The sequence below is a fragment of the Geotrypetes seraphini genome, chromosome 3 (genome assembly GCF_902459505.1).
Source record: "Geotrypetes seraphini chromosome 3, aGeoSer1.1, whole genome shotgun sequence".
NCBI lineage: Eukaryota > Metazoa > Chordata > Amphibia > Gymnophiona > Dermophiidae > Geotrypetes > Geotrypetes seraphini.
In genome coordinates this window covers 126,481,177-126,501,234 of record NC_047086.1, presented here as the reverse complement: position 1 = coordinate 126,501,234, position 20,058 = coordinate 126,481,177, and the positions used below count along the sequence as shown (strand labels likewise).

The window sequence follows — 20,058 nt, the reverse complement described above, 5'->3', positions numbered from 1 at the left end:
TATGCACGTATGGTTTTTAGCTGGTGGAGGTAGTAGAAGGAGGATGATACTAGTTTGGATATGTGATCTGTCATTGATAAATTAGAGTCAAGAGTTACTCCTAGGCTGCGGACGTTTTCTTTGGGTGTAAGGGTATTTGTGGCCCAGGAAAAGGACGGACAGGGGTATACGCATCGATCTTTGTGGATTCATTTAACTGTAACTTGTTTACGGTCATCCAAGTCTTTATTTCAGTTAGGCAAGGCTGGAGATTTTTGATTTGTATGTCTCGGTGACAGCCTAGGGGAAGACAGAGTTGTAGATCGTCAGCGAAGGAATGGATTCTGATTTGGTGTTTTCCTGCTATGTCCAGTACTGGTTTGACATAGAGGTTGAAGAGGAGAGGTGAAAGTAAGGCTCCCTGAGGTACTCCATAGTGGAGTGGTTTGGGTTCAGATAAGGATTCTCCTAGTAGGACTCTCTGCGATCTGTCAGTCAGGAATGAAGAGAACCATTGAAGTGCATTGTCATGGATTCCAATGGACTTTAGCCTGGACAAGAGGAGAGAATGGTCGATGGTGTCGAAGGCAGCACTGAGATCTAATAGTACCAGCAATGCATCATTTCCGTCATCTAGGATTTTTCAGCAGTCATCTAGGATGTCCAAAAGCACAGTTTCTGTGCTGTGGTGTTTCCTGAAGCCCGACTGGAAGTTGGAGAGGGTGGCGTTTGTCTCCATGAAGTTTTGCAATTGCGTGAGTACTGTCTTTTCCAATATTTTTGAAATGAATGGGAGGTTTGAGACAGGTCTGAAGCTACTTGGGTTGTCTGGGTCCATGGTTGTTTTTTTCAGGAGTGGTTTTCCTACGGCCGATTTCCAGCTCTATGGAACTATACCTGTCATAAGGGACTCATTTATTAGGGGTAGGATTTAAAATCCAAAATGGCCAATGCCAGTGAATTCATGCCAAAAACAGCACATGGGGGCTCCCCTGAAATTAAAAAAACTCAGGGAAAGGTGTTTTAGAGAAGGGAGACCCTAGCTCCAGCCACAGAAACCCTTAAAATTAACTTTTCAAGCACTCCCCCCTGATTTTCTCCATAGAGAATAATAGGTTGTACTCACTGTGCTTTGCTGGTGCCTGCCTGACTGCATGGAGAGAACTTTCTGCCTCAAATTCTTAGCAGAATTAATCCACAACTGGGTATCTTTGGGCTTCCAGTCAGATAGACCCTGACTGAGGACTCCACCCCCACAGATCCTTGCAGTGTGAAAGGGGAGATTAAAACACAGCCGGCTCCATGAAACCCAAAGGGAATTATACAGGGGCCCCACAGCCTGCACTCAAGCCTCTAATAAATCAGAACGCGAGCTAGCTCCCAGGGGAACGGACCTCAAGTCTTGAAGAATCCCAAAGCAGGTTGGCTCATCAGGTAAGTCTGGAGGTTGCCCTGCGAGCTGCAGACTACCCTAACAGAGTCTGCATTTTCTCCCAGGCATTGTAGTCCCCAAAATGGGGTCCTCTGGGCACTAAAGCCTCATAAAACCATAGAAAATACTAAAAAATAATAAAAACCAAACCGAACAGATTAGAACACACCTTCTCAGTTTGGTGGATGCCAGATATCTGTAGTTTCTAGTTGCCTGTGAGTTACTGTAAAAACAGTTTTGTCTCACTTACCACCCCCACTTGTAGGTCCAGCATCTGTTCTTCTCTTCTTTCTGGGTCACTTTCTCTTCCCCCTTCTCCCTCCACTCCTTCCTTCCCTCCCTTACCCAAAGCAGCAGAACCTGTCTTGACAACCCTCTCCCTTCTTCCCTCTGTTCCCGAAGCAGTAGAACTGGTCCTGACAACCCCCTCCCTCCTTCCCTCTGTTCTCGAAGCAGTAGAACTGGTCCTGACAACCCCCTCCCTCCTTCCCTCTGTTCCCGAAGCAGTAGAGCTGGTCCTGACAACCCCCTCCCTCCATCCTCTCCAATCCTGAAGCAGCAGAGCCAGTCTTGCAATCCCCCTCCCTCCTTCACTCACCTGAAGCAGTAGCGGCAGCTGGCAAGCAAAGGAAGCGCTAATACTTGAAATATTTAGAAAGGAACAAAAAATGTTACACAATTGTTACCCAGATTACTGCAGAATTCTCCCACCATGCCATCAGGATTAGCAGTAGGAATCTGAGTGAGGCCAGTCAAAATGAGGACATCACTGTTCTTCAAAGATGCTTGGTCCATGGGCTAAGAATCAGACAAAGAATTTACTCAGCAGCTTTAGTTACATCATTGAATGATCATCTTATTTATCATAATTGTGATAAAAACTGCACAAAACTGTTTCTGGAATCTCTAGAAGGAGAGAGAGAGAGTCAGGAAGAACTCACTCTCCTGCAACTACAAGCAACAGCCAGAATTGTTGAGTTTGCTCTGTTTAGGGAATGTCAAAGATCAGTGTCACTACTGAAAAGAATCAAAACAAAATATTTTAGCTTTCCATCTGCATAATATATTTCCTTTAATCCATTCTGAGCAATTACTTACTTGAATTATATTTGGCAGATCAAAAGAATAAATAGAGAAGTTAAATACTCAAAGTGTGCTTGGCTGAACTAGAGCACAAGAAATGTTAGTACTGTATGTGATAAGCAAAACTGCATACCTGTAACAGGGGTTCTCTGAAGATAGCAGTTAAATAGTTATACACATGGGCAATGTAATGCTGACAGAACCAAGGCCAAAAAATATTGAAGGGGTAACAGAACTTAATCACTAGATTAGTACTGTTGAGTGACTAAAGAACAATGCTTGAATATGAAAAAGTCACTTCATGAAAGACAGCGATAGCGACGCAGTGCTGTACTGTACTTTGGAGCCGGAACGGCATTTGTTTGATTTGCTCAATGCGGTTTGTAAATACCTTATCCACCACGGACCCCTGAGGAAGGTGTTGTCCGAAACACGGACCATGTTGGGTCCACTGGTTGGTAATAAGGTGGTATATTTACCATACTGCATTAATATTGTAATAAACAGTGCCTACATCTTGCACATGGTCTGCAGTTTTTGTTTTTACTTCATGAAAGACAATCATGAAATTTTAAACATTATACTTGTCAATATGTATATCGAATGAAACTCTGCTCAGAGACATGAAGGCATAATATTCCGCCTCACCACTCAATCATTGCACTATGAAGAAATCGGTTTTGGACGGCTTAAGTAAAAATCGTATATAAATTTCAGTGAGCACCTCCAGTTTAACTGCTTCTGTTTGTTGGTTCCCTGACGCAGGTCCGAAACATGGCACGTCAGAACCAGTTACCTCTTTAAGTTAAGTGAAAGATTTTTTCAATACTTTACAGTTTCTATCAAAGGCTAAGCATAGCTGTAGTAGCTAGCAAAACAACAGTTAAACTCAAACCTGGAGCAATTCGTTTGAACACTGCAATGATTGGGTGGTGAGGCGGAATATTATGCCTTCATGTCTCTGAGCAGAGTTGGATTTAAAGGACAATAACATATGAGTTGTGTTTTGGAAAAGCATAGTGCAATATAAGCAGCAAGCCAAGGTAGGTTTACAGTGAAGTACAGTTGTCCCAGAGAGACAATATGGTCTGGAAAAGAAGTACGGAACTTCCATATAATGGATGAGTAAAATTGGAAATTATCTCTCTAACAGGACGAGGTCAAGGATCTAGAAATGTTCATAGAGGAAGCCCATCAGCACCACGTAGAGATCCCAGGGCTGGAAAACTGTACTCAGGAAACCCGAGTGAGGAGAGAAGACACCCATGCAAACACAGAAGAAAATGAAGACGAGGTAGGAGACAACCGCACACCAGGAGGAATAGTGAGAGCACAGGAAGATGTCCCCCCACCCAAAGAACAGGAAACAATTTCAAGAGTATCATTGGAGGAAGATGACAGGCCCTACTCCAAGGACGTGGACCTACGCCCCCCAAGGAACTCCCGAATAAAGAAGATGGGGATCATCGTAGGCAACTCCATTATACGACACGTGGACAGCCACACCGCAGGAGGAAGAGAGGACAGAGTAGTCACCTGTCTGCCTGGAGCAAGAGTAAAGGATGTGACCAACAGGATCTCCAGGATCATAGATGGCGCACGGGGAGTGGACACCGCTGTGCTTATCCACGTAGGAACAAATGATGTGAGCGGGCGGAAGTATGACAGGGAAGAGATGAAGGGCCAGCTCCGCTCACTCGGAAGACAACTGAAGATCATGGAGGTGAAGGTGGCCTTCTCTGAAATCCTCCCTGTACCAAGAGCAGATGGAAAGAGACAAGGGGAATTGCAAGTGATCAACGCCTGGATGAGACGATGGTGCGAAGACGAAGGCTTCGACTTCGTGCGCAACTGGACGGCGTTCTGGGGAAAAAGCAAGTACTACAGAAGGGATGGACTACACCTCAACAAGGAAGGAGCAAGAGTTTTGGCAGGCAACATGAAGAAAGCAATAGAGAAGGCTTTAAACTGAAGGACAGGGGAAAGCCGACAGTCGACCACCGGTCGATGGCACGGACAACAGGATGCCCCGACGTAGGAACAAAGGACTACTACTCATACACAAGAGAGGTCGACCTCACAGCCAACAAAGGAGAACAAGCAGGAAGGGACAACTCAGACACAGGAGGGGATGACCACACAGCAAACATGGGAGATAACACAGGAGCAGTAAAGGATACCGTAAATGAAACTGTAAGGACAGCCAAGAGTAGAAGGTCCAAAAAGGTAACACGAAGGGAACTTAGATGTATGTATACAAATGCTAGAAGTCTAGGAAACAAAATGGGAGAACTAGAGACGATAGCAAGACATGAGAACATGGATATCATTGGCATAACAGAAACATGGTGGAATGAAGAAAACAAATGGGACACAGTACTACAGGGATACAAACTATATAGAAGGGATCGAGAAGGGCAGAAAGGTGGAGGTATTGCCCTATATGTTAAGGAAGAAATAGATTCTGTTGGAATGATTACAACAGACAGGAAAGAGAAGCTGGAGTCCCTCTGGATCAAAATTCCTGGTCACAATGGCGCAGATACAAAAATTGGCCTTTACTATCGTCCCCCAGGACAGGCGGAGGTCACTGACTCAGAAATGATGGAGGAAATCAAACAAGTATGCAAGACAGGCAATGTAGTTATATTGGGAGACTTCAATTTCCCAGGAATAGACTGGAAACTAGGAGCCTCCAACTGCGGCAAGGAGGCCAAGTTCCTGGAGGTGCTAGGGGATTGCTTCCTGGAGCAAATGGTAAAAGAGCCGACAAGAGGCGACGCCACCTTGGACTTGGTCCTAAATGGTCTCACCGGACCGATAACAGAAGTAGAAGTCATGGTTCCACTGGGAACGAGTGATCACAATGTAATCAACTTTAAACTTGACATCGGGAAAGGGAAACATGCCAAAACCTTAACCACCACCTTAAACTTTAAAAAGGGTAAATACGATTGCATGAGAGCCATGGTAACAAAACGACTCGAGAAGATGGTGGACAAACTTGAAACAGTAGACCAGGCATGGTGCCTATTGAAAAATACTATTGCAGAAGCACAACATCTCTACATTCCGAGGATTTCCAAAGATCGGAGAACTAAAGGCAAAGGAGAACCGGCATGGCTTACCATACAGGTGAAGGAAGCCATAAAAGAAAAGAAGGACTCTTTCAAAAAATGGAAATGCACGAAGACAACCGAAGCCTGGAACAAACATAAAGATGAACAGAAGAAATGTCACAAGGCGGTGAGGGATGCAAAACAGGACTATGAGGAAAAAAATAGCCCGGGAGGCCAAAAACTTCAAGCCCTTCTTTAGATATGTGAAAGGGAAAAAACCTGCAAAAGAGGCAGTGGGACCCCTGGACGACATGGGAAGAAAAAGGTACATCAAGGAAGATAAACAAATCGCAGACAAACTAAATTCCTTCTTTGCGTCTGTCTTTACGAAGGAGGACACCTCAACAATACCTGAAGTGGAGAAACTGTTTACAGGAGAAATAAAGGACAGCCTCACCACAGTTGAAGTGAACTTAGATCAGATATACTACCAGATCGACAAACTTAAAAGTGACAAATCCCCTGGACCGGATGAAATTCACCCGAGAGTCTTGAAGGAATTGAAGGTCGAAATCGGAGAGTTACTGCAAAAACTTGCAAACCTGTCAATCAGAACTGGTCAGATACCAGACGACTGGAGGAAAGCGAACGTCACGCCAATTTTCAAAAAAGGATCGAGAGGAGAACCGGGCAACTATAGACCTGTGAGTCTTACATCTGTCCCCGGCAAGATGATTGAATCACTGATCAAGGATAGCATAGTTCAGCACTTGGACACACACGACTTGATGAAACCCAGTCAACATGGATTCAGGAAAGGGAAATCGTGTTTGACGAATTTACTCCAATTCTTTGAGACCGTGAACAAGCAAATTGATAGTGGAAAGCCGGTGGACATAATATACTTGGACTTCCAGAAAGCATTTGACAAAGTTCCACACAAAAGACTTCTTAGGAAACTACAAAGCCATGGCATAGAGGGAGATATACAAAGATGGATAGGCAAATGGCTGGAAAACAGGAAGCAGAGAGTGGGCATAAATGGGAAGTTCTCCGACTGGGAGAAAGTGACTAGTGGTGTACCCCAGGGCTCGGTACTTGGGCCGATCCTTTTTAATATTTATATCAATGACCTGGAAAACGGAACATCCAGTGAGATCATCAAGTTTGCAGACGACACAAAACTCTGCCGGGCAATCAGATCGCAGGAGGACAGTGAGGAACTCCAGAGCGATTTGTGTCGGTTAGAAAAATGGGCGGAGAAATGGCAGATGAAGTTCAACGTGGAGAAATGCAAGGTAATGCATTTAGGCAGTAAAAATAAGGAATACGAGTACAGAATGTCAGGTGCAACTCTGGGAAAAAGTGAACAAGAAAGGGATCTGGGTGTACTGATAGATAGGACCCTGAAGCCGTCGGCACAATGCGCGGCAGCGGCAAATAAGGCAAATAGAATGTTGGGCATGATAAAGAAAGGAATCTCGAGTAGATCGGAGAAAGTTATAATGCCGCTTTATAGGGCAATGGTCAGACCCCACTTGGAATACTGCGTCCAACATTGGTCTCCCTACTTAAAGAAGGATATAAAACTGCTGGAGAGGGTGCAGAGACGAGCAACTAAACTAGTGAAGGGTATGGAGAAACTGGAATATGAGGATCGACTTAAAACACTGGGATTGTTCTCCCTTGAGAAAAGGAGACTGCGTGGGGATATGATCGAGACCTTCAAAATACTGAAAGGAATCGACAAAATAGAGCAGAAAAAACTATTTACATTGTCCAATTTGACACGGACAAGAGGACATGAAATGAAGCTAAGGGGGGGCAAGTTCAGGACTAATATCAGGAAGTTCTGCTTCACACAGAGAGTGGTTGACATCTGGAATACTCTCCCAGGGGAGATTATTGCGGAATCGACAGTCCTAGGCTTCAAAAGCAAACTAGATGCATATCTCCTTGAGAGAGGCATATAAAGATATGGTTGGCTATAAAATAAGCCAGGTGTATACCTAGCAGGGCCTCCGCGTGTGCGGATCGCCGGACTTGATGGACCGAAGGTCTGATCTGGAGATGGCGCTTCTTATGTTCTTATGTAAGAAGAACAATTCTGTCTTGAGGAAATGTTGAGTAAAGTGGATCGTATATTAGAGCTCGGAATCCACTGGATCTGTTTACTGAAGGGCTTCAATGGGAGAAGACTACTGACTAAGCAATGTGCTGTAGAGAGGAAATCATAAGTTCTTCAAACGGAGACTTCAGCATGTGAAGATTACCTGAAAATTTGAAACAACTGAAGGAGGTTGGATTAGAGGCTTTGATATCATGAGTCCCTTCAGAATGTAAGAAAACAATGGACTTGTATCCAAATGGCTTGTGCCCAAAGGTACTTATATGGCACTTAAGACTTGAAATATAGTGCTGAAAGGCACTTGTAGGGCATTGATAGAGGTGAGATAAGAACATAATAAGTGCTATTGATCATGTCTCCTCAAATTTAATTTTTTTTTCTGTTAGTATGAGAAAGACCCCCCCCCCCAAAAAAAAAGTAACACAGCACCAACAAAATAGGATATATGTTTTAGAGTTCAGTCCTATAGGCCAGTATTTCTCAACCTTCTCAAGCTAAATACCCCCTAAGCCTAACAATATCAACTCTGCCCCCAGACCCACCCAAACTCCGCCCCTGACTCCACCCCCATAATAATAATACTAATTGTAATGCAATTTCTTCCATCCATTTTCATATACACACAATATAATCTTATTAATACATAACCAGTTCTTAATTCATAATAGGACATTACCTCCTATCCCATGACTTTCTAATTTCCTCAGAAGTCTTTCATGAGTAATTTGTCAAATACCTTTTGAAAATCCAGATTTATGATTGGATATGGTCTTGCCACCTTTCCTACATTTATTTATTGATTAGGATTTATTTCTTAAAGCCACTGGGGCTTCTTATCACAGAAAAGTCAAAACCCAATTTAAAATAAATATGCCCAGTCAGGACAACTTTAGAACTTGAATACAACCAAAAATCTTAACTAGGGCAAATACAAAAAAAATCTCTGAAAAATTTCCACATATCTGCAAAGAAGAAAAATTACATTAATTTTTGAAAATTGTAGAGCCCAGTGGAATATATCCTTGCAGTTCTGCATAAAATCAAGGACTGAGAGACATCTTGACTAAGGCAGAAAGAACAGAGACTGTCAGAAGTCTGTTTTAAAGTCTGTGAATGACATTACTCCCTCAGAATTACTTTATATTTATAAGAATCATTTATGTATTATTTACCTTGAGTTTTTAAAGTACTTATGTATATGTATTCTTCAATGCTGGACGATCCCTGACCCTCCGGTGTTCTGGCATTGGCGGAACCAGTTGCATCAGTTGGCCATCTGGGAGGCACACGATGCAGGAGGGGCTAGGAAGTGAAAGATGTTGTTCTTGACTATCTGGGAGCCATATCTGCAAGCCTTGCATCCAAAGGGCCGCAGTGCGGTCTTAAGATGGGTGTCCTAATCTGGGCGCTCGGATAGTCGGGCTGGGAGAGTACTGGTGGGGCAGGGTGGAGAGTACCATTGGGGGGGAGGGGAAGGGGTATGGGAAGGTTCCTGCACTTAGACACGGACAGGATTAGAGGGTTTCAGTGGGGGGAGGGGATGATGCGGCATCTTCGGGACTCATAAGAGTCCAGAGCCTCGGAGTGCCTTTCCGCTATCCTCATTCTCGCTCGCCCTAAGTGAAGTAGGCTGGGGGGGGGGGAGTTTGGTTGATGTTACTCTTCTTTTGTCCATGCTTGTTGTCATATTATATATGATGCATCTTTGTTTGTACTGAGCACCTTTGGGGTGCCTTAGCATTGTATTTGTTGTTGTTTGCATCAATAAAAATTGTTTGAACCTAAAGTACTTACGTATATTTCATCAAGAAAAAGGACAAAATAAAAATTATTCATATTAGTGAAATTCTGATTTTACTTTTAATTCTTGATGGCCAAAAGTAGTACTGGTCAGTCTCTTGCATCAGCAATGAGTGGAAACTGTATACGTACACGTGCAATTGAGCGTCCCAAAAGCTTCCAGAGCAATCTAAGCTGGGGAAACTGCTCTGTGCAGGCTCCATCAGATTGCACTTGCTTGTTGGCTTATTGTGAGGCTTATCTTGCTTGAACTCAGAGCAGATATTACTATAATTTTTTTTGTTAACCTTTATTTCAGTACAAGACACAGGGTCAGACCACTGCATTACTGGGCTGTGTTATACAATATTTTTCCATAGTGCAGAAAGACAGGCCAATGACCCAGTGATAGCATTACTAGCTGTTGTGTGAGGGTTTTGGGTCTAGCTCCTGCTTCTTGAACTCACAAATATACTGCAGAGGTATTAGATACAAATAATATTAAGAAAAGCACAATTACTTACCTGTAACAGGTGTTATCCAGGGACAGCAGGCAGATATTCTCACAGATGGGTGATGTCATCCATGGAGTACAAATGGAGTAAAAGTGTACCGTCACTAACTTTTTTATAAGTCTCGAGACCGCTCGTACCACACATGTGCCAGTGCCTTTCCACCTGATGTCGGCTCGCAGGACCATCAGTTCAGTAAAATGCTAAGAAGTCAACTAGGGGAGATGGGAGAGTTGTGAGAATATCTGCCTGCTGTCCCTGGATAACACCTGTTACAGGTAAGTAACTCTACTTTATACCAGGACATCAGGCAGCATATTCTCACAGATGGGACTCCATAGCTAAAATGGAAGGGATGGAGGGAAGTTGGCATCTAAACAGAGAATAAATTTTGCAGAACTGCTTGGCCAAACCAACTATCCTGTCTGGAATAAATGTCTAGAAAGTAGTGGAATATGAAAGTATGAATTGAGGACCAGGTTGATGCTTTACAAATATCCTCAATGGAAGTGGAATAGAGATAAGCTACTGAAGTTGCCATTCTAGCAGGAATGCATCCGACTTCAGACGATGAGGTAAGTGTGGTTTGGAACAGAAATGCTGAAGCTTGCGATTGTTGGGAGATGCAAAAAGATCTAATGTGTTTCCCCGAAAATAAGAAAATATCTTATGTTAATTTTGGGTCCAAAAAATGCATTAGGGCTTATTTTCAGGGGATGTCTTATTTTTGTCATGTACAACAATCATCTCTCCCTTCCTCTCCTCCTCCCCAATTCTTCCTCTTTCTTTTCTACCGCCCCCCCCCCCCATGTACAGCATCTTTCCTCCCCTCTCATCCATCCCCTTGTGCAGCATCTTTCTATTCCTCCATCCCATTCCCCTGTGCAGCAGAATTCCACCGATCCTCCCACCATGAGATTGACATACCGTACCTCTGAGGCCTCCTAAAACAGCAGGGGTGGAGGTTGCTGAAATGATGAGTCTAATTTTTTTTCAGCAAATCAGGCAGCACTTGTGCCATGCAGATCTTAACTAGGGCTTATTTTGGGGGTACGACTTATATTTGGAGCATCTTTAAAAATCATGCTAGGACTTATTTTTGGGATAGGGCTTATTTTTGGGGAAACATGATATTTGTAGGGTTTCCCAGGTTGAGAAGATCTGATATAATATTGTTGAGCTGTGTGACCACTCAAGAGGTTGAAGGAACCTGCTCAGTCTGCCAGTGCATTTTGCTTGCCTGCTAGATACACAGCCTTGAGGAAGATGTTGCATGGAATGGCCCAAGACCAGATCTGTATCACTTCGCAACAGAAGAGGCAAAAATATGTGCCTCCTTGTTTGTTTATACAGTAGATGGCTATTTGATTTTCTGTTCAGATCAGTATTACTGGGTTGAGTAGCCGATCCTGAAAGGTTTAAAGAGCATTGCAAATTGCTCATAGGTCTAGAATACTGATGTGAAAAGTTTGTTCTTTAGCATTCCAAGTGCCCTAAGTGCAAAGGCCGTTGAGGTAGGCTCCCCACCCATACATGGATGCATCTGTGGTTAGTATTTTCTGATGTGGAGAACATGGACTAGAAGGCCTCTGGTTCGGTTCATTGGTTTCAACCACCACTGAAGGGATTGATGGAGTAGGGAGGTGACCTTGAGTGTATGGGACAGCAGACCTGTGGCTTGCAACCACTGAGAGGCAAGAGTCCTTTGAGGATCTCTGAGGTGAAGACATGTGAATGGGGTAACATGGACTGTGGATGCCATGTACCTTAACAGTCGCATCATGTTGTGCTGCAATGGTTTAGAGAGTAGATATGTGTTTGCAGAGGTGAAATAGAGTGTCTAGCTTCTGTTGAGGGAGGTATGCATGCGTTTGAGTTGTGTCTAGTAGAGTCCCAATAAATTCTAGATTCTGGGAAGATTGGAGATGTGACTTCTGGAAGTTGACTGCAAATCCTAGCAGTTCTAGTAGTCATATGGTTGAGCTGTTTGCTAACTGAGCAGCTTGAGGAGACAACGCTTTTATCAACCAGTCATCTAGATAAGGAAATACATGAAAGTCATAAGAGTGGAGTGTTGCAGTCACTACAACTAAACACTTTGTGAATACTCTGGGTACCAATGCTAGGCCAAAAAGTAGCACCCTATATTGGAGGTGATGAGTTCCTATGCAAAATCATAGATATTCTCTGTGGGCTGGAAGAATGGAGATATGTGTACATGCTTCCTTGAAATCTAGAAAAAAAGCCAGTCGTTCTTCTCCAGAAGGGGATATAAGGTTCCTAGGGAGATCATGCTGAACTTCTCCTTCACTAAATATTTGTTGAGAGCATGGAAATTAAGGATCAGATGGAGATCTCCTGTCTCTTTTGGTATGAGGCAGTATTTGTAGTAGAACCCCTGGCCCCTCTGCTGAGGGGGAACTAGTTCGATGGCACTGAGTTGCAGGAGGACCAAGAATTCCTGATGAGAGAGGGAGGTCTGCTAAAAATTGAATTAGAGTGTTTCCCCGGTTGCTTGCGGTCAGCAGTTCGTGGTCCCGGTCATTTGTGGTATTTTTGGACCGTTAACTGCCGACAAGGAGAGGGCAGCGGGAGAGGCAGGAGAGAGCAGTTGGAGTGCCGCGAGTGATTTCGCTCCAACTGCCTCTTCCTGCACGAAGTCGGGCCTTATCCAATCAGGAGCTGCTTTGACATGCAGGAAGACGTACAGGAAGAGGCGGTCGGAGCGAACCGCGAGTGATTTCCTGCACTCACGGCGCTCCGGTTGCTCTCCTGCTGCCCTCTCCCACTGCCCTCTTCAGGCTCTCCCATGAAAAACCATATTTGCGGTTTTTCGAGATTCGTGGGGGTTCCTGGAACGGAACCCCCGTGAATCTCGGGGGAGCACTGTACTCTCAGAGGTTTGTTTAGAGGGTTTTCTCGTAGACGAAGAGCATAGCCTTCTTTCACTATGTGTAAAACCCAGGTGTCTGTTGTGATGAGAGACTAGCATTAGTGATGGTCCCGCGAGCTGACGTTGAGCAGGAAGGCATTGGCGTATGTGCGGTATGGGCAGTCTCGAGACATCTAAAGAAGTTAAAGTGTCAGTATACTTTTGCACTGTCTGTACCGGAACTTCGTGGTTGACGTCACCCATCTACGAGAATATACTGCCTACTTGTCCTGGGATAACTGGTGGCATAACAACTTGAGAAGCAGTTTACTTGCATTTCTATATACACATCTTTCATGGTAGTGCTTGTGCAAGATCCTCTAATTTACTAGGAAGAATCTACACATGTTCTGGTCATACAGTTTTACCTGTGGATGTGTAGTTAAAAGGGAAGACCCCGATACATAGGAAACTTTCTCATAATGTGATTGGATGATCCAGTTGGAACTGCCAAGTGCATAGCCTGAACTAAGAGGGGTAATTTGCACAGCACCAAATAATTCCTGAAAAAAAGAAAGAAAAAGGATTTAAAATGTAGAATGCTCTATATCTTCTTTTAGAAATTGAAAATATTTTCCTTTTTCAAATCATTCTCTCTTGCGTTTAAATACTGAAAGGAATTGATAGACTTAATTACATGTTCTGGTGGGCGAGTGTGTGCAATACATATAAATATGAAAGAATGAACGCGGAATGCTTAGGTTTGAGTAATACATTTAATAAAATATGGAGCCCATTGACTGCATTTGTTAACAAATAATAAGGGTATTGTAATTGTTGCTTTTCTTTCTTAGATTTCCTTACACATCCAGGATGCGGGGGAGGGATATTTTGAAGGTTTAAATATATGAATATATTTTTGTAATAAAAATAGGATTTAAGGTATTAATAGTGGAATTATAGGGGGGAAATGGTTGTTTCATTATATTTTGTGTATTAAGGTGCATTTTATGCAAGCTTTTCATGTTATAATTTCTGTAATGCACTGCCATTATTTAAAATTCAATAAAGTTTAAAAAAAAAAAAAAGGAATTGCCAATTTCCAATCTATATACATCTTCTGTAGGTTTTGATTCCATACAGAAGGCCAAATGAATTTTAATATGTAATGGGTTGCAAAAACAGCAGAAAAGTAAGAAGTCTGTTTGATATGATCCTATTCAAATATTGTACGCATTTTAACATTTTTCCTCAAATTCAAATTTCTAGCACAAACTGTCCAAGTTGTAAGTAGGGACTTGAGATATTTCAGGTCAATTTGTAGGACCCTGTTCTATAAAGGAATGAGGGCACACTTGCTTTTCTTTATTGAAAACTAGCAAAATGGTGAAAATACATGCCTATAAGTAAGGTGTAAGCATTTAGGCCTAATTTCTAGTGTTATGCATTATTGTAAGTCCCGCCCAGCCTCCAGTATACCTACCTGTTAAGTAAACGCTATGAAAGATATGAATGTATTTGCAGAATAGTGCTTAGGTGGAATCTGGCATCTATACAGTTTATTATTCTAAAACTTCCTCCCCCTCATTCTATAACATCACCTTGGTGAAGGTGCATGGTGCAGTGGCCAGCCCAAACAACAGGGTCAAGAAATGATAATGTTGCTCCAGAACGTGGAACCTCAAGAACTTCCTGTGATCTGGGAAGATGAGAATTTGCAGATACACCACTGTCAGATCCAGAGAGGAGAGAAATTCCCCTGGCTCCACCGAGGCAATGACTGACCTCACAGTTTCTATATGGAAGCACGGTATCTTGAGGGTAGCATTGACTGTGTTCAGATCAGTCAATGTGACCTCAGGAGACTGTGTTCAGATCAGTCTCCTGAGTCTCTTTTGGGCACAATAAAGTATATGGAGTATCTGTTTGAGCCAAACTCTTCATCTGGGACAGGATCTATGGCTACTAGATCTTTTTAGCCTCTATAGTAGCTCAGACTCTGACCTTTTTCCTCTAGTCTTCCCACTGGAGAATCCACAAAGAAGTCTGAGAGAGGATGAAAGAATTCAAGCTTGTACCCTTCCTGAATACCTAGAGGTCTGAGGTGATCTCTGCCCACATCTCCAAATAAACTGACATTCTCCTGCCTCGTGGAGGTATAGCTGCTGTCTTGGCGTCATAACTGCTTGTTGGCCACTGTGGAGCAGGATCCTGATGACTGGGGATGCGTTACCTAGAGCCTTGATAAGACCTCTGGCTGGAAAGACCTCTCAAGTACTTGAGCCATAAAAATTAGATTGCCTGGCCCCCCTGGGGGTCTTCATCCTGCATGTTGTGGTCATAAGATCGTCTAGACCCTTGCCAAAAACCAATTGACCCTTGAAGGGTAATTTGTTCAGGGTAGCCTTGAATCTCCCATCCACTGCTTAACCCACAACAATCTGCGGGCAGAAATGGCAAAAGCAGAAACCTCATTCAGAATACTGATATATCATATAGAGCAGGGGTGCCCACACTTTTTGGGCTTGCGAGCTACTTTTAAAATGACCAAGTAAAATGATCTACCAACAATAAAATAAAAAAAAAGCACACTGTACGCTGAGAAAATGTTAATTATCATTCCTATTCTGGGTTTTTTTCAAAGAGGTCTATGACTCTATGCACTGTCACCTCAGTAACAACCATACAAAAATAGACAAATATACCCCTCTTCCCTTTTTACTAAACCACAATAGCAGTTTTTAGCGCAGGGAGCTGCGCTGAATGCTCAGCGGCTCCCTGCGCTAAATTCCGCTATTGTGGTTTAGTAAAAGGGGGGGCCATAGTGCAAAATATAGACAGCAGATATAAATTCAGACAAATTTTGATCACTAAATTTAAAATAAAATCATTTTTCCTACCTTGTTGTCTGGTGATTTCATGAGTCTCTGGTTGCACTTTCTTCTTCTGACTGTGCATCCAATATTTCTTCCCTTCTTTCAGCCTGTATGCTTCCTCTCCTCCAGACCTCATTCCCTCCCTAAACTTTTTCTTGCTCTCTCCCTGCCCTTTCTTTCTCTCTCTCTTTATGCCTCCTTTCCTTCCTACTCAACCCCATGGCCTGGCATCTCTCTCCTTTCCTTCTATCTCTTCCTCCCCTGCCATGCTCTGGCATCTCCTTTCCTTCCTTTCTCTCTGGTCTGGCATCTGTCTTCTTAATTTCCCGTCCCTCCACCCATGCCCTGGCACCTTTTTCCTCTCCTTCTCTTCTATCTCCCCCCTCCCTCCTCCATTATCTGGCAGTTTCTCTCCTTCCTTGCTCCTGGTCTGGCATCTGTCTCCTTCCCTTCTCTCTCCTTCCATGGTCTGGTTTCTCTTTTCCTTCCCTTCTCTTGGAAGCCTGTGGCATTTACTGTGCGTCTGCTGTCGCCTCCATGTTTGGTAGACAGGCTGGAGGTGAAGGGCGGCATCACCCCACAGTTATAATGTCCGGTTTGGGCCTCTCAGACTTGCCGACTAGTGGCCAAGCAATATAGATGCATTATAATATTTTTTGTTTTATTTTTAATCCCTACTTGCCCTGCCTTTTGGAGAAGCCCCAATGAAGGAACGGACACAGCCACTTGCCTTCTCTGGCTCTGGGGATGCTGGAGCGGTAGAAGGTGACAGAAAAATATGTAGGGAGAACGGCACTCCCCATTTATGTTCGGCGGTGCTCTCCTTGGGGGCGGACACGAATGGAAACGTTCCACGGGGGAGGGAAGGCGACGCTCAGAGCATGGCTGCCACGTCCTGCCCCTTCGGCAGTCCAAATACTTGCCGCTGTGGCCGTGCGGGATGCGGCTGCGGCTGCAGCCAGCTACCAGAGTGTTGCGCCCCAAGGCCGGAGTTTGCACGCGTTGTTAGAGGAACTGAACCCAGGCAGGGGGGGCGGGCTCTAACACTGCACGTGCCGGCTTCCCTTCTGAAACAGGAATGACATAACTTCCTGTTTTGAAGAAGGGAAGCCAGCGCACGCAGTGTTAAAGCCCCGCAGCCTGAGTTCAATTTGCTTGTGGGCAAGAGGGCAGTGAGTGAGTGGAAGGGAGGGAAGCTGTCTTTTCACCAGGCAATCGGGGACAGGAAGGCTGATCGGCCGGTAGATTTTGAAGGCAACGCGAGTCTATCACGGAGCCTGGGATGGGCTCTGTGATCGACTCAAGTTGCCTTCCTGAGCTACCGGTCGATCGCGATCGACGTATTGGGCACCCCTGATATAGAGCATATGCCACATAATCCAATCCCGACATAAGGAACTGGTGATCTGCACTGGCATCCACTCTTGGAGCATTGTGCAGCTTTGAGTGGCAAGCACATGCAATGTATGAGGCTGATGCAGCCACCTTAAACTCCAACACTGTGGCTTCAAATTTCTTCTTAACTGTAGCCAGAGAGAAAGGAAGGATTTTTGCCTCAGACAAGCCTGGAAAGTTGAAAGTTTGTTTCTTCCAACTGCTTCACAGTCTCCCGACCAGACTGGGACCTCAACCCTCACAGGAAACGGCACACATGCACGTGAACAGGGAAGGCAATGCAGTTATTCCCGATCCCAATGAAACCTCCAAGGAGCAACTCAGCCTGCACTCAAGCTCTCTGTGGACAAACCCTGGAGCGAGCCTTGCTGTCAATGGAACAGCCCTGAGCACCTGGACTGTTAATGCAGGCTGGCCAAGCAGGCTGACCCTTGGCTGCAGATTTCTACCCTTAGAATCTATGTCCTTCCGCAGCCATAGAGGTCCTGAAACCAGGAGCTTCTGCAGCACTAAAATGCCTCACAATCAAATAACAAAACTCAAAATTAAAGAAAAATAAACATGAGTAGATTAGAAGAGTTCCTACCATTTTCTGTGTAGAGAGAGAAACTGAGGACTTACAGGACAGCTCAGAGTGAAGGGAGGCGGAGCAGAAAAATGTAAATAAGGCTCTTTACAAAGGATCTCGCAACTAGGGATTAACTACCCAAGTGTTCAAGAATGATGTGCTTATTGTACTAGAAAATAATTTAGGCAAAATTATCATTTTTACTGCTACTATGTGGCCCAACCAGGAGAGATTAAATGACACCCAATGTTCAATTTCAGTAAACAATTCACCTAGTCGTTTAGGAAAATTACGCTCATACAATCGCTCCATACTAGAAGGAAGGTTTTATTCCTAAATACTTAATATAATCAGTCACCTAATGGAATGGATATTTTATCCAAAGCTGTTGAAATGATTGAAGGGATACATTCAGAATTTAAGATTTAGACACATTAATTTTAAACCCTGAAATCTCACAATATGCTTGAAAAAGAGTGATCAAATGATGAAGAGATTCCATTAACATTAAAAGCATATCAGCAGTAAATAACATAACCTTATGTTGAAAGTCTCCTCAAGTTATAACATGGCTATTAGGATTATTTCTCACCAGGTGTGCCAAGGACTCAATGGAAAAGGCAAATAGCAATGGAGATAGGGCACATACACCAACATTACAATTGTTTAGAGGTACCAGACAGGGCTAATATGGAAGCTAGCTAAAGGTGTATTATATAAGGAATTGTCTCAGCATATAAAGCTGATCCAGCAGATTCTCCTGCCTCAAAATATGTAAGGCTCCTCTAATGTTATCATATGTCTATCTTCCAATTATAAAGCAAGACTGATCTTCATGTACCAATTTTAGTAATACTTTTTAAAGGCGTAAGGGCCAATATTTTTGTAAAAATTTTATAATCCGGAGGGGCGTGGCTTGGACACGCAAGCGAATGGTCGGGTGATAGACGGGCTCCGTGTCAGACAAGCTATTATTTTAAAATAAAAAGCTCCAATATTGATATTTCGTTAAGAAAAGTTGTGGATCATAAAAATATGGCATCGGGCAAACAAAATAAAAACGATGCAGGTGCCGGTGGATCGGGGACAAGCAGTAACAAACGATCAAAGCCGGAACCCGGGACACCTTCAAAAGTTCCGTTGCCTTCAGAAGGAGATCCGGATATGATGATAGAAATAAGACAAATAAAAGACATCGTATTGGAGATTAAAAAACAACTTCAAAAGGCAATTGAAGATGTAGCTACTCTCACAAAAAGAGTAGATCTAATTGATAATAAAATAACTCATTTAGAAGAAAAATCAGACGAGGTACATACTGAAGTCATGCAAAATAAAAAAGCATGGAAAGAGATGGAAATAATAAAGAGAGATTTGGAAGATTGTTTGAACAGGGAAAAAAGAAACAACTTGAGAATTATTGGGATGCCAGAAGGAGTGGAAAAAAATGATCCCATTACTTTCCTAGAACAATTCCTTCCAAAAATCTTGCCTTTGAAATCTAAAGTGCCTCTTGAAATTGAAAGAGCGCACAGAATACCGGGACAAAAAACAACAGTGCAAAAAGGTCCAAGGACTTTAATATTCAAATTACTAAGATATCAACACGTGGTTGAGATTTGTCAACTTGCTAAAGAAAATAAAAATTTAAGATGTCAAGACGCACGCATACATATTGTACCGGATTTTGCCAGGGAGACAGCCCTTAAAAGAAAACAACTACTGGATATAAGACCACAATTAAGGGCACTAGGGGCAAGATATGGACTCCTCTACCCAGCGGTTATGAAAGTAACACTGGGAAATAAAACTCAGAATTTTACCGACCATAAAAAATTATTAGAATTTTTAGAACAATTTGAACAACCAATGACTTCTTGAATGAATACTGGACATATATTAATTTGATCAAACAGACATGAAGATAAATTTGTTTTACTTTTATTTTATGGCAAAATACAATAGAATTACTAAAAGAGATGACCGTTTAGAATACTGGAATGCTCAACTCACTTTAAATAACAACGAAAAAATTGTCACGAGAATGGAATTGACCCGCCATAATGATGAAGACGTCGAGGATTCAAGTGACGTACATGGAACACGGTGCATAGGCCTTACCTAGGAATTGCTGCACAGCTTTGAGAAATGAATGTTGACATCCGATGGGAGATTGAGAGGTGGAGAGATATCTTCGAGAGATGTTCCCTCGGTGCCGTTGCTTCTTTGCCTTCAGAGAGAAGAAGGAATATGCTAGAAATGTGGAAATCTCTGCAGTATCGCTAGAGGGAATAAAAATGCGCGACGACGTGAGAAAATGAAGGAAATCTTCTTTCAGCCAATGAAATACACCGGAAGTGAAGTGGATTGGTTGA

At 43.2% G+C, this 20,058-nt stretch overlaps 1 protein-coding gene across 3 annotated transcripts in view; it reads right to left on the bottom strand.

The window, feature by feature from the left end:
- The window catches only part of INTS9 (integrator complex subunit 9), a 256,971-nt gene that overhangs the window by 98,296 nt on the left and 138,617 nt on the right, over positions 1-20,058 (bottom strand). For all 3 annotated transcript variants that reach the window (XM_033938099.1, XM_033938100.1, XM_033938101.1), the window contains 2 exons: positions 13,273-13,407; positions 2,098-2,209 (listed from right to left, as the gene is read on the bottom strand). In XM_033938099.1, the coding sequence (XP_033793990.1) occupies positions 2,098-2,209; positions 13,273-13,407 (247 nt within the window). The remainder of the gene's footprint in view (positions 1-2,097; positions 2,210-13,272; positions 13,408-20,058) is intronic.